At 48.2% G+C, this 14,916-nt stretch overlaps 1 protein-coding gene across 3 annotated transcripts in view; it reads right to left on the bottom strand.

Moving 5' to 3' along the window:
- The window catches only part of TRIO (trio Rho guanine nucleotide exchange factor), a gene marked incomplete at its 5' end in the record, with an annotated part of 386,192 nt that overhangs the window by 40,539 nt on the left and 330,737 nt on the right, over window positions 1-14,916 (bottom strand). For all 3 annotated transcript variants that reach the window (XM_081233199.1, XM_081233200.1, XM_081233198.1), the window contains one exon: window positions 862-1,154. In XM_081233199.1, coding sequence (XP_081089325.1) covers window positions 862-1,154 — 293 coding nt within the window. The remainder of the gene's footprint in view (window positions 1-861; window positions 1,155-14,916) is intronic.

The following is a 14,916-nucleotide window of genomic DNA, read 5'->3' as shown; positions in this document are numbered from 1 at the left end:
AACAGAGAGGTGAGGACATAAATGAACCATACGCTCCAGTGAAAACGCACGGCAAAAACACGCCCGGGAAAAAGGCAGCAGAAACCCCACATCTGCAAAATAAATTGAACGATACAAATCCTGTCTTCTCTCTCTCTCTCTGCCTTTTTTTGAGTCTGTGAGGGAACTGGGGGATAGGGGTCCAAGTTAAAAACGCTGAGGGCCCCTCACTGATACCACACTGCTGAAGGCCCATCGTGGGGGTCATGAAGGAATTCGGTTCCTTGCAGTATAATTTTAAGCTCCCACCTCCTCCAAACAAGGGGAAATTAAAAATAATTCCTGGCTGACCTACATACATTTATCTGCGATGACATGGGAATAATCCAGTGTTTACTGCTGGGTTAGCAAAGTATATTAACTGTGTGCTTTCTACTCAGGACAAGACATAAGCATGACTGTGTATGAGTACGGGGGCAGGGGTGGTGGCGGAGATAACTGGAAGATGCAAACATTCCCTTGGTCCTTCCAAGTCTAAAACTGGTGTTTTCCTTGCAAAATGCTGCCCCTGTGGTTGAGTGCTAACCTCAGGGGCCACTTAAACCTTTTGCCTCCCGGGAGGCACCCCTGGCTTTGCCTGTGATGGAGGTGAGAGGGGGCTAAGCTAAGATGGCCGGGCACCACGTTCTCCTGAAGCAGGCGGGGCTGCCCACGGTCCTCTGATTTCGTGATCCGAGGCCACGCGTGGATACCCGACTCTAGACGCTGCTAGAGGAACTGAGTGGGGCTCTGACCCTGGTCCTTTCCAGAACTTAGGGAAAACCACCAAACGAGTGTATTCACTGTTCCCACCACCCGGAGGGAGATGCCAGAGGCCCTGACCTCTTCCACCGTCTCGTCCTGCGGGGTGGCCGCACTGTCGTCCGAGTCCTTCTGCGAGCCGGCGTCGGCGCTCTTGCGGACCTCCCTGCTCTTCTTGTGCTTGTGGGCCAGCTTCTTCACGTGCCCGTCAGCCTTGCCGCTGCTCAGCCGCCGCACCGGGCTCGTCAGCCACTTGCGCAGCGTGTTGCCTGGGCGCTTGGGGCCTGGGGAGCTCTGTGCCCCCATCATGTGGGGCTGGAGGGAGGCCACGGAGGCAGGCGGGCTGGCATCGTTGCTGGAGACGGACAGCGAGTCTGTGGGGCGAGAGAGGGAAACAAGTGTGACTGGTAGCCCCAGAGTCCTGGTTGGGGCCGCTGTGCTGACGAGCGGTGTCACCACCCAGGTGAACTCTAAGTTCAGGGGCTGCCGGGAGTTGTGTCTGGTGGCTCTGCCCTGGGGGAACGTCCAGGGACATCCGACCCACATGCTCGCCCATCAAATGGCTCCCCAGCTTGAGCTTTGCTAGAGGTGATTTTTCTCCAGGTGTAGTGCCCCCTCCAAAAACCCCCAAGTCACCAATCCTGGAGACCAGCATCATTATCACACAGGCTCAAAATGTCACTGTCACTTAAAATATCACAGACATTGGAGGACACACTGTTTGAATTATATTCACCCATCTTCCTGATAGACAAGAACCAAGAAAGAATGGCTTAAAGAAGAATTTAAAGGAAGTTAGAAACTAATCCTGGTGGATAAAGGTACAGTTTCACTCCCTCCCAGTGAATAGGTGTACCACTCAATAAATAAACATGGGCTTCCTTGGTGGCGCAGTGGTTAAGAATCTGCCTGCCAATGCAGGGGACACGGGTTCGAGTCCTGGTCTGGGAAGATCCCACATGGTGCGGAGCAGCTAAGCCTGTGCGCCACAACTACTGAGCCTGCGCTCTAGAGCCTACGAGCCACAACTACTGAGCCCACGAGCCACAACTACTGAGCCTGTGCTCTAGAGCCTACAAGCCAAAACTACTGAGCCCACGAGCCACAACTACTGAGCCTGTGTTCTAGAGCCCATGAGCCACAGCTACTGAAGCCCGTGTGCCTAGAGCCCGTGCACTGCAACGAAGAGTAGCCCCCGCTCGCCGCAACTAGAGAAAAACCATGCGCAGCAACAAAGACCCAATGCAGACAAAAATAAATAAATAAATAATAAAATAAAATGTTTTAAAAAAATAAATAAATAAACAAACACAAGTACAGGCACACCTTGGGGACGTCTTGGGTTCGGTTCCAGACCACTGCTATAAAGCCAATATCACAATACAGTGAATTACAAACTTTTTGGTTTCCCAGGGCATATAAAAGTTACGTTTCAACTTATTGTAGTCTATTCAGTGAGCGATGGCATTGTCTAAAAAAATGTACATACTTTAATTAAAAAATACTTTATTGTTAAAAAATGCTAACCATCATCTGAACCTTCAGCGAGCTGTCATCTTTTTGCTGGTGGAGGGTTTGAAAAATTGCAAGACTCAATAAAATGTGACACAGAGACATGAAGCGAGCAAACGCCGTTGGAAAAATGGCTCCAACAGACTCGCTCGATGCAGAGTTGCCACAAACCTTCAATTAGTTAAAAATGCAGCATCTGTGAAGTACAGAAGAACAAAGTGCAATAAAACGAGGTATACCTGTCTGTATGTATACGTGCGTGGGTGTGTAAATCGGTACGGATGTGAGCTGGTCAGGCACTGTGACAAACGGCACCCTCCTAGAAAGTTCAGTGTGGAAGGGTAAAGCTGGCTGGTTCACTGGGAAATCCGGCTCACGGCCCCTTGTTTCCCAGCCGTTCTCTGGAACTACACAGGCATCTGCAGCCTCTGCTCTCAGCCTCAGCAAAGTTACTCCACGTGTTGGAGAAAATACCAGTAACACTTAACAAAACAACAACACATTTGAGAAAGAAACGTGAGTAGGAGAAACCTTCCTCAAGTAACCAAAATGTTACTTGAAAATATATCCAAATGAATCTTCTCACTGGATTTGAAAAATTAAATAGAGTCGACCCTGAGTTGTTAATTTTTCAGGAGAAAAAAGGAGATATACATGCACTGAGGTAACAGCTGACACTCAACAGATCTGTGGAATTACGAGAGACACGTTACTCTACAAACAGAAGACCAGTGACCTGGGACGCTTCTTGGCCCCGTCCCGAGCACTGGACTCTGGAGGACTCCTCCCACAGCAAAATGGAATAAATCGCTTCGCTTTAGGAGACGGAGGGAGCAAGATCATTCACTATGCTTGCTATTTTCTTACATCGTAAGTCTTGAAAATTAAAATTCATCCTTAAAAGGATGATTTTATACAGCTACCTGTGTTAGCTGTATTTACCTCTGCGGCACTGGAGACCATTACCTGCTGCAGCTAAAAAGCGAGGCAGTTAATTCCTGCCAGTCCTGTGATTACACGTACGAGAGTTTACAACAGTTTCCCACTCAGGCTCAGATGCCCGGGCGGGACAGCCGAGCGCCGTCTGACCGCCGCCCGTCCCCTCCTCGGCCGAGCCTCGCAGGGGAGAGGGTATTATCTTCCATAAACAGATGACGCGTTTCAAGCTGGATCCCTCATTCTTAGAAGTCTAGATTTTCTCAGAGGCAGACTCGGGCTCAATAGAGCCTTCCCCCCGCCTCGTGTACATAGGTGTGTGTGAGCATATATTTTGATTTTATTTCTTTTCAGAGAAGAGTGACTAAAACGTCCCCACGTCAGCCTCGTTTTCCTCAGGTACCATCGGGAACAGGTAGCAGAACGAAGCCATGAAGTTAACAGCACGCCTGCTGCAAAGAGCTTCCTGGGGACTTTCTCAGATGCTGACTGGGGGTAAAGGGCAAACAAGGCAGCCACGGTCGGTCGCTGCCCTCGGGCGCTCCTGCTGCAGTGACGACAGGAACGACAGAAGGGAGAGGCGGGGCTGGACAATCCACGTGCAGATGATACTTTATTCAGCTGAAGGTTTTCTAAGTACCAGCTATCAGGATTAGCAAGGCCCTGTGCTGGCCACAGCAGGGGACATACTTCACAGTCGTTTCCTGTGTCTTTGCTGTGCTGGGATGCACAGCCAAGCCCTGTACCTGCCACTGGACAGAGACGGCAAAACCTGCGTCCTCCTTTACCCAGGGGAGCCACCTGCAGGGCTTCCAGTGATCACATGGCCGGCGTTCAGGCAGAACCGTGACACTTCCTGCTGTAAGCGAGTACAAACCCTGGTAGAGGTTGAGGAGAAGGGGAATCAGGTGGGGGATCACGGAGGGCTTCCCAAAGGAGGTGACGCTGAAGCGGGCCTTAGAAGGAGCTGGGCCTGAATAACCCGTTAGGAAGAGCTCACAACGACATAAGCTCCAGGAGCGCGGGGGCCTCGTCCGCCGTGTCTCCGGAGGTGTGCCCAGGGCCTGGCCCGGTGCCTGGCGCACAGCAGGCCCCTATGAAATATCGACTGGAAACAGCAGAAATCCCAGCCCAGAGAAACAGAGCAAGCTGATCCACAGCCCTATTCTCGGGACGGGCGTTTCTTCAAGGAATATTCACTCAGCCGAGCAACCACACAAGACAGAGAACCACGAAGGTGGCGCCCGGATGGAGGAGGGGGGGCGTCCCCAACAGGTGACGAGCGTCCGTGACGGAGCTCCGTGGTAGGAAAACGACAGAGGCAGACTCGCCTTCATAAAACCAAATCAACTGCAGGCCTTAACGTCACCAGCAGAACCCTCACACATCACAAGTGACGGGGACACCGCCTAAGCCAACAAACGAACCTTCCACGTGTCTGGGTGCCTAAAAGCGAGCATCTGGGGGGACGCAGCACGGGAGCAACGCGGCCTGTAATACGAACCTTCAGGGAAGAGGCCGCCCACCGGGAGACCTGACACGGTCTCTGTGTCCCCCAAACGTGCAGCGTTACGGAGAAGTCAGAGCTCTGGGCCGGGTGGGCAGCTGAGGGCCGTCGCCCCGACACGCAGATCTCGCCCCCGGTCAGCAGCCCCAGCGGCCTTAGGCGGCACGAGGCAATGAACTGCAGTCCATCACCAAGGCCTCAGGGGACCCGGCTGTCTTTGCAAGTGTGACTCTCAGGGCATCCCTGCCTTGCTTAGGAAAGGAGATGGTGGTGGTCAAAATGGTTCAAAAAGAAAAAGAAATTAGAGATGACATTGCCCAGCTTCTCTCTGTGTGCTCAGCTGCATAGGAGTTGGTTCTCTGCACTTTGAGAAGTAGGTTCAGAAGAGATTTTTCCCTTCAGTTGGCAGCTTGAGCATTATAAACGTGGCTGTGGCCTGACCAGTCCGGCCTAGACCCAGGAGAGAGGCAAAGCTGTCCAAGGTCAGAGCTCACCAGTGCTGCAGACGAATCACTGTTCTCAGGGAATAGTGGTTCTCTTCTTGAGCTACTATTTATCGTCACTTAAGTGACATTATTTCACTTTACTGGAATATTCATGACTTAGAAATATGCTAGCAGCAATTACAAACTAAGAAGAAAATTCTGTCGTTTCTTAAATTTTACCTTGAAAATCTATTTCGTTTCAGAAGTCTGAAAATGTAGAGGGAAAATTTCTTCACCTGTCTCTAAGGTTAACAGATATTTCGTGTTGTGCAGATCTGATACATTAGTCACAATCCAGGGGATTAGCAATGAAAAAAATAACCACAAACTAAAGCGGACAGATACATTCCTTCTCTCTCCAGTTTGTTTTTAACAATAATACTTAATTCTTCATGCTGTTTGACACTTTCCAAAAAAAAAAAATCTTATTTTTTTCTTTTCAACATAGAAACTCATTTTGCCCAAATCAATGGATTTTAACAGTCCATTTACATGCTCTGTGACATAATGCATAAATCAGATTTTAAAACACTTAAAAATTACTTAAACTTAAGTCAATTATTAATAGAATGAAATAAAGGACCTGCTATTATTTTTCGTTATCTTAAGAACAGACTTTGACCACTAGACCCACTGCTCTGATGCAAATTTTAAATTAAACAACATGTCCTAATGACATCTAGTAGAATTAAGGTCTCCAGTGTTACTGGGCAAAGGTAAGCATGACTCACAGGATAAACGAGCTTTCGGTGGTCTCCTTGGGAAGATCCTAAATTACTGGTCTGCACACAGGTGCCTCACGCAGCTGAGCTCCCGGTGGCCGTGACACGCTGCATCTGAAGGGTCACGGTCGGGCACAGACGCTGCTGGGAAGGCCCCCTTCCTCCCTCTAAGACCCCCTCTTCTCTGTCCAGGTGGATTGTGGGCGGCTCAGGCCAATGACAAGAGTAAGCCCAGGGCGGAGGCCCATGGCCAGGCTCTGCATCTCCCTTTCATGACTGCAGTTCCAGCTGGGTAACTGTCAGGACAGGAAGCTACCGTGACCTAGACTCCAGGCTACACGTGGGCGGGCGCTGGGTCTGGTTTGTTTACAGCTATGTGCTCAGCTGGCACATCCTTGGAGCTTAATGAGTTTATGTTGAATATATAACGAATGGGTCGGGACTTCCCTGGCGGTCCAGTGGCTAAGACTCTGAGCTTCCACTGCAGGAGGCACAGGTTCGATCCCTGCTTGGGGAACTAAGATTCTGCATTCAGCCAAAATAAACCAAAAAAACAACAACCGAACGGGTGAGTCAGCGGATCGATTGCCAGCTACAGGCTATTTTCCAGCCTGAGCTCACGAGCCTGATAACTTACGTTGACCCCGTGAACGGTGAAGTCCTGACCTGGTGCTATACCCCACCAGTTTGGAGACGAGCTACAGGTCACATCTAATTTTAGTCCAGCTTGTGAGTCTGTGAACTATGTACTTACAAGACGGTAACTCACAGTAGTTGAGAGCTGTCCCTGTACTGGCCTGCGCTATGCAACGCCTTCTTGCAGGCGAGAGCCAGGCCCAGGAGCCCTTGGTGAGGGTGGGGAGCACGTGAACACCCCCCAGCACGTGTGGTATGGGCAAGGCAGCAAACAGAGGGGTCGGGACCGAACTCACCTGAGAAAGACGATGGAAAACTCGTTTGTCACTCAAGGCAATTGTACTGTTCCTGTTCCCATCTTCAGTTCCCATCTCTTGCCTTCCCCTCAACTCCTACTTTCTTGGAAGATAAAAAAGACTCAACATCCAGTACCTTCAGTACTGCTGCCTTTCCACCCTGTCACCACCGTCCACGTCTATGAGGATGCCGGCACCCATAACACGCCTTTTTGGGATGTGCCTTCCTCTTTCCAGCCTGGGGAACCTCCACTGATGCAAGGTCCAGGTGGGAGATCAGCTGAGGACGTCAGAAGGACCCTGGGCTTGTCACGGGGTCTGAGTTTGAGACTGGCTCTTCCATTCCACGGCCCTGACCCAGGCCAACATGCTGGCACCTGAATTCCCTCATCTCCCAGGGCTACGGTAGGATTACATGAAGTAACGAGAAGGAACGAGCTTTGCAAATTGTCAACTGCTATTTGCAAACATAAGATGGTTGAGGCAAGCTTCTCCCGGACTCCCTGGTAGCACAGAACTTGCTACATTGCATGCATGCAAACTGTGAGTACCCAGACAACGGCGACTTGGATTAATGATTTTCTAATCACAGGCCTAGTGTGGTAATCAGCTACATACTCAAAATCAATTATAGATGTATGAAAGATGAGTGAGGCAACTTAGATGAATAACTTCATTCTGCTTCCATTAAAAAAATAACTTGTCCCTTATTAAGAGGACAGGGTAAACTGTAGCATAAAGATACTGGCAGCACGTCCCACTCATTTCAAAAGACGCTCATGTGTGTATAAGAGAAAGCCAGTTGTGAGCTGCCTGAAGCCCTAAGAGGGGAAATAGAAGTTTCTCTTATTTTGAAGGGAAAACAACCCCACAAAGATGGTTCTTTGCTGAAGTCAGAGTTCACCCAAAGTCCATGCTAGATTTCTTCTTAAAATTTAGAAAAAAACTAAAAAAAAAAAAAAAAAAAAGGAGGGGGAAGCGGGAGCCCTGCTCCTCTGGCCGCCACAGGAGAGCTCCACCATGGGAACACACGCAGCCCCAAACTGCTGGGAGAAGGGAAACCGCCCTCTAGTCCCCGTCTCGACAGTTGAGACATCTGTGATTAATAAAGCCTTTTTTTTTTTTAAATGTAAGAAAAAAAGGAAAAGGGACCATATCCTGCGAGCTGCAGACTGAGAAAAGGATCACGTTTCATTTTAACCCTCTCCTCGTTTTCACGACGGTAAGAAGGCGTGAAGATGTTCCTAAGTGTCCCAGAGTACAGACCGGATTGCGGAGGATGCCGTCCCTGAATTCAAAACGCCAGCCCCTGAGTTTGAACACGCTTCACCAACACGCCCTCTTGCTTGCCTTCACTTCAGCCCTAGCAGCACAGGGGGTCCAGGAGGACAGAGATCGCTGCCCCTTTGTTCAGACTGTATCTCTGGAGTATAAGGTTTGCCTTTCCCTTCAAGCGAGCGCCTCATAGATTAACGGTCATTCAAAGCAATGGGGCAGCGGTTCTGGCCTCTCCCTGGCAGGTACTGGGCGTGGGTATCTGACAAGTCCTCCAGTTTCCTAACGGTGAAATGACTGTGATTCTTTACCAGGCTGCTGCAGGGAAAAGGAACAAAAACGGTCTTTGTAAACACATAGCCTACCACAAACACAAGGCAGTACTCACATCTTTACACGGAAAAAAGAAGTGCGAAAGACAAGCAATAAAACGGGATGCAGTGGGGTGGCGAGATGTGTAAGGATCCATCTGAAAGGCAGGCACCCCGGGCTGAGAGGAGGAAGAAACAGCAGGTGGAGAGCAAAGCCTGATCCCTCCGACGCCTGGTGCTGTCGTCTTCGCGGTGTCACCGAGCGTCTGCTGTGACAGGCACCCTGCACTCTGCGGCATCAGCCAAACATGCACACATGGGACCAACGCCAATGGCCTGTCACGTCTGAGGCACGACCACCACGCAGAGGCGGACACTCAACACTGGGACACTTTCCAACAAACAGCTGACTCACATTTCAATTGCCCCTCCACGGAGGCTCCCAGCACAATTTTAGCTGATTAGTTTTAAAGAAAGATATTCCCATCTTTCTGTCCATCGTAGGTGTTCAAACATATCTGTCAAGTGAACACTGCAGGGCTGTCTTGATGCAAGCCCCAAACGGGGTAAGCTGAACTCAGAGCCTGGCAGCCTCCCAAAGCAAAGTGCTAATTTACAGTTCTGGCTGTAAGGACTTAAAGAAATGCTTATGTAGCCGTTATTGCTATGGGCTAGAAAAAGATAATTCAAGGACACTTTGGGGCTGAAAACAATTCCATCAGACCATTTTAGAACAGACTGGGCAGGGTTTGATCAGGTATGCCTGGCCTCTGGCAGTTTCTCAAACCACCGTCTTGTTGTGAATTCAATGCAGCAAATCACCTTTTATTTAGGGAATTCTTCCACTGTATCAGGAAGGTTGTAATGTACACGTGGAAGTCGGGTCTACAGACTACTTATAAATCAAAGAGAGAGTAAGTTGTTAGCTTATGATTGCTGACTGGGTTGGTTAATGTATTTTAGACCAAAATTTTCTGAGTAAACGATTGTCATCTGTCTCTACATTGTTCAAACTGGATTTTAATTCCCTGCTTTTAGACTCAAGGTAACTTTTTTGGGGGGAATAATAATTGAAAATGATCACACACTAGAAATTCTCCTGCAGATCACATAAAAAGTGAGGTCATCCTAAATCATTCTTCCGGATGCATTTCTCGGGATCACATCTTCTCTCTGATTTACACAGTGATTACAATTGCCTGGGCAGGCTAGGTGTCTTAATCCACAACAATGAGGAGTGAGACAAAGCTGGGGTATTACTTGGAGAACTTTAAGTAACTAAGAAGAAGTAACCGACTGCCTGGTGATATGGTTACACGTTTGGTGGGTCAGAATATAAGAGCAGGTATTTGATAATACTTTCCCAAATTTAAATCCTTTTTCTATTTGTGAATAAGTATCTGAAACCTTTTCTTGCTAGACTCCTAATTTTCTATTCTGGTCGCCTGACTCATCTTCTGTCTACGAGAGTCCTTGGTTCTTAATTTGTTCCTCAGCACAATAAAGGTGCACCAGGGGCTGAGACACAGGCTTGGCCAGGACACTGCATCCTCAGTGGGTTATCTTCTCCCCTGCACACCCCTAGGCTCAGGTGGGCCAGGGCTTCGCTCCGGGCTGTCACTGTCATGGCAAATGCATGTGAATATGGGAAACAGTCTTTTTTAAAAAGTCAGAAGCTGTACAGAGGCACCGAGCACGGAGGTGGGATGGTAATGACTGAAAATGTGGCACAAGAGTATTAAAAACCAGTTTCACATACTTCGCAATTTGGTGCAGTGGGTCCTCAATGCAAAAATGGGAACTCTGTCTCTGCTGCAAATATGAAGCGAACACAGAAAACATGAAGGAGCCAGATAAATTCCCCAGCTTTTTTTTTTTTTTTTTAATAATCCCTAGATTTAACCAGAGGTCCAGCATAGCATGGCCATGGATCACGCAGTAATGAAGAACACATGGTCTCTGATGCCTGAGAAAATGCACATGAATGACCAACACATTCACTGTTCCCTGTGCAGCCCCCTTCCACGAACTCACGCCACGAGAGCGCTCACTCTCAGGCCACCTCCCGGGACCGCTGAATGGAGGAACATAACGTAACTACTGGCATCAATTAAAACACTCAACTGGAAACAACTGGACTCAACTGGAAGCAACTGCTCTACCTTTTTCTTTGTGAAGGCTGAAAAGCAAGGGTGTGTGTGCACACACAGAGCAGCTGACCCGTTTAGTGCACTAGTCTTAGCGCGTCGTGTCATAAAAAGAGAGGGTCCTCTCACCAGCACCTCTCAGCAACGTGAGAAGCAAGAGAGACACCAAGCTTGTAACCTCCACCCAAACAGAACATGCAAACAGAAGCTGCACATGCAATTTGCTCTTTGAATCTTAGGGAGCCTCTAAATGCTATTTATTCTTAGTGTGGCTTCTGAAAACACCTAAAACATTACACAGTCTTCGGAAAATGTGGCTATGTCACAAACACAAAACTTCAAGTGTTGTTCTTCCTCCTCAAATTCATTCTTGTGAGAAATGCTAACCTGTCCGAATTTCTAGTCAAAACCCATCTCATTTTAAAGGTTTTCCCTCCATCTGAATTTCACTGCTTGAACTTCCAAAAAGGAAATGTGAAGAAATTAAATAAAGATAAAAGCAGATGGCATAATCCTTTCCTTGGCTAATCAGATGAACAGGATATCTATCACACACTGCCAAGTGGAAAGCTGAAACACCCCAGAAATGAATGATAAGGAAGGAGTCATTATCGCCAGTGGATAATAGAAAGGACGGGTTAGTCCGGATCAATGTAAGGAATTTAATACAAATCTAGTGAACTGAGTTATGAAGCCCTCAACAAAACTGGACCTGGCTCATTTGTGGGATCAGGAACATTCCAGGTATCAGCGGGTCTGCGGCTGGTGACTGTTTATCACCAGGCTGTTGGCTTCCAGGAAAAAATGAGATTGGGAGCTGCCATGCCTGGTGACCAGAACGCTGGGAGAGGGCAGCCGCGTGCCAAGGGGCAAAAGGGGCCGTGGCAGAGACAGAGAGCCTGACGAAATCCCCCTGCGAGGCTGTGCTGTGACCTGCCTGCCTGACCCCCTCCCAGGGGTGGGGCTGGGAGGGGCGGGAGCACCTGCGACACCTGCTGGCCTGGAGCAGACATCCTTGAATGGTTAAAACCACACAGTCATAAAACGACGATGCCGTCAGAAAGCTCTCTTCTTTTGAATGCCAACGTTATGCCAGGGCTTACTTCTAAGGGGATCTTTCTCTACTCTGGACAAACACTGGCTTTGTTTGAGAAGAGTTTCTAGCCCATGTTCCTGTCTCCTTGGAATGACAGGGCCATTTTCTCTGTTTTTTGGTTTTCTTTTGTTTTGGTTTTTAATGTGGACTAGCCCTTGAAATACATATTTTTGGGGAGATGAACAGCAGGCTTTTCCTGCAACCAAAACTCTACGCTGCCACAAAAGGGAAAAGAAATTCCTGAAGGGCTATCTTGCCAGGGAGGGCTGGGAGGGGGTGTTTGGGCTCATTCCTGACTTTTATACAAGGACAAAAGCAGATGTTTCAAGATATCCTTGCTGGATGAAAGAAAGACACTTTTCCAAAAAAAAAAGTACCTAAAAGTGAGACCAGAAACACACACACACACATCTTGCAAGCTGCAGACGTTTACATCCCCATGCCGCCATCCCCATTCTGACACTCTCCCAACCCAGCCCCCATACTCCGAATGGACGGGTCCCCCCGCTACCCCTTCGGGGATGTCTGAAGGGTGAAAGGCCGGTTTGCAGCGGCCTCACACGGAAAGCTCTCCAGCCAGCGAGTGGCCCTGCTGCTCACCCTGCGCCCCACGCGGCGCTGGCTGCAGGTGAAGTCCCGGGCCTTGGAAGTGACTGATGACACCAGCGCTGACACCCAGTGAGGGCAGAGGCGGGGGAAGGGGGCCCCCTCCTACGTGATTAAAAGAAAGGTGTCAGCCCAAGACCAGGCTGCTTCTGCGGAAGTTCTGCAGGAGGAGAGGGTGTTGCCCCTGACCGTGGTGACCACACCGCCACGCTGGCACTGAATGACATCCTGCGGCCTGCTGCTCTCGCCCAGGGCTGCTTAAACGCTTAGAAACCAGAAAAGCTCCGAAAGGTGCCTCTGTTTGTTTGGCTTTTTCGGAGGCTGAGATCCTCTGTGTTCCCCACCCCCGCCGCAAAAGTCAAATGGCTGTTCTTTTCTTTACGCAAAGAAAACATGATTTAAAAAAAAATTTCTGCGTCTTTCTCAGATTGCTTAGTATTTAGTATACTGCTGACTTAGGGATAATGAGGTTTTCTCTGTGATAAAATGGTGGGTTGCTGATTCTTAATTTCTTGATTTGGGAAGCTATCTCCAAGGCAATACAGTATTTATTATTGCCCTGAATGGATAATCATCTTTTAAGGGAACAGAAAGTTAATTTGCGGGGGGAAAAGGAATCACATGGTGCTCACAAAATATTCCCTCCATCTCATCCTGGCTTTCAGAGGTTCTTACACTGCTAATTAGAAACATGAATGTTTAACCCGTGGGCAAAATTGTCCCTGCTGTCAAACACAAAGTGTTAGCCAGTGGAAGATCTAATCTTATTTGAAGGAGTCTGACATTTGGAACTGTATTCTTCATGATGGATACTGATGCTTTCGATTAATGTCTTCATATTGTTGAAAAAGATAAAATAACTTGGGCTACCTTCTTAAAGAGGAAACCAAAGAATTTTTTTTTAGGGGGCAATGTGTAGATTTTTTAAGTTGGACATGGCTCTAGGTGAAGCCAGGGACATGCAAAGGCACTCCCCTGCAAAATGGTTTAAGAGAAATTATGCAGTTAGTGATTTAAACTACGCGATTGATTTATTTCAGGTGGTGACAGATTTCTCTTCATTCGTATATAAATTTATTATTACTTTTAATTTAGACCAGATTCGGAATGCCAACATTGCTGTGAGTCTTTTTCCTACATTCCAGAAAACGCATGAATTACATAAGAACATTTCTAACCAAAATATGCTATAAACGACACAAACTTATAAATGTTTTTTTAGAGCCACATAACTCATTCATAGAGCCCTATACTCATTTTTATGGAGCATCAGGAAACAAAAACTGGCCTTGGAATGTTTTGCAATCAGCTTGCCAAGCACCATCACTCTTCACATCATCCACCCAGCAGGTTAGCTGAAGTTTCGGTCTCAAGGGACGGAATATTCCTTTAGAAAGAGTTACAGCTGTGGAGAATGAGGAAATGGACGATTCCATCCCCCCACCCCCAAAACCACAAAGCAAGTATCTAGTACATTCTATCCTAGGGTCCATGGTTGTTTGGTTCAAAATCAGAGAACCAAAAAGCCCTAACCAATTAGGAATTCCTCTTACAATTGTATTTTGGTAACACCTTTACCAAAAGCAAAATGCTGCTCTAACTAAAACTAAGCACTTGAAAACGGGATTAAAATGTTAACCACACAATTGTGGCTTTCTGCCCAATTGCGTGTGTGCATCCTGCATCCACAAGCCACTTCCCAGCACACAGAGGGGTAAGGGGTGCAATCCCATAGCCTTACCTCATTTGATTTTAGGACATCTTGCCCCCTCACTCCCCTGTGAGAACTGAAGGGCACTGAAGTTTATTTTTCTAATTATTATTTCATACTTTCTTGAGGACTGCCCACTCCCTCTCCAACAAAAGCCAAAACACAAAAGGAAAAGAGGATCGGGGCAACTGTTTCTAGAGTCCTTCACGTCTCCAACACCGGAGGTGAAATCTCCATCTCCGATGTGTCTCAGGAGGAGTGCGCAAGGCCAGGGCAGCCTTCTAGCATCCCCCGCACTCCTCATGCATAGGTTGTCCTGTTAGCATCTTCCCCACGTCGGTGTTACTCAAGCAGCTGAGTAACTACAGTGGGAAGGAAGGAAGGGAGGCCTGGAGTTATTCCAGGAAGGAACAAAGCTGCCTCAGAGACAAAGGGAATGAAAAGAACGCCTCCGCTCTGAACGCCAATTAACGGCACAAATCCTGTCCTTGGCTTTAATTAGTGCCCCGTGTGATAGAACGGCCCTGCTGAGGAGAGGACCGGGGCGGGGTGGGGGGGTGGGAGGGAAGCAACAGGAGGAAACAACCAAACAGCCTCCGCACGGGGCAGGGGCGAGCAGGGCTGGGTAAGAGCTGTGTGCCTGAGAGACACAAAGGGAAAAACCTTCCATTTCCAGTTCTACGTCATAATGAGCAGGGTCCCTTCTTGTTACTAAAGACTCTTCTTCAACTTCACATGTGCTTCTGGCCATTGGGCCATTTCTTAAAATAATCCATCAGTTTATGTAAGAGATAAAAGAGGAAGGGGGGTTGCCTGGAGGCGACATCCTTTGTCTCAGATGTTTCTCAGTGGCTCCATCCTTAGAAGGAAGAAAAACTCTAGTCTTTTTGCAAAAG

This window comes from Mesoplodon bidens (genome assembly GCF_964165515.1).
Source record: "Mesoplodon bidens genome assembly, chromosome: 4".
Lineage (NCBI taxonomy): Eukaryota > Metazoa > Chordata > Mammalia > Artiodactyla > Ziphiidae > Mesoplodon > Mesoplodon bidens.
The sequence above is the reverse complement of the archived record's forward strand: the minus strand, read 5'-3'. Positions and strand labels throughout refer to the sequence as shown.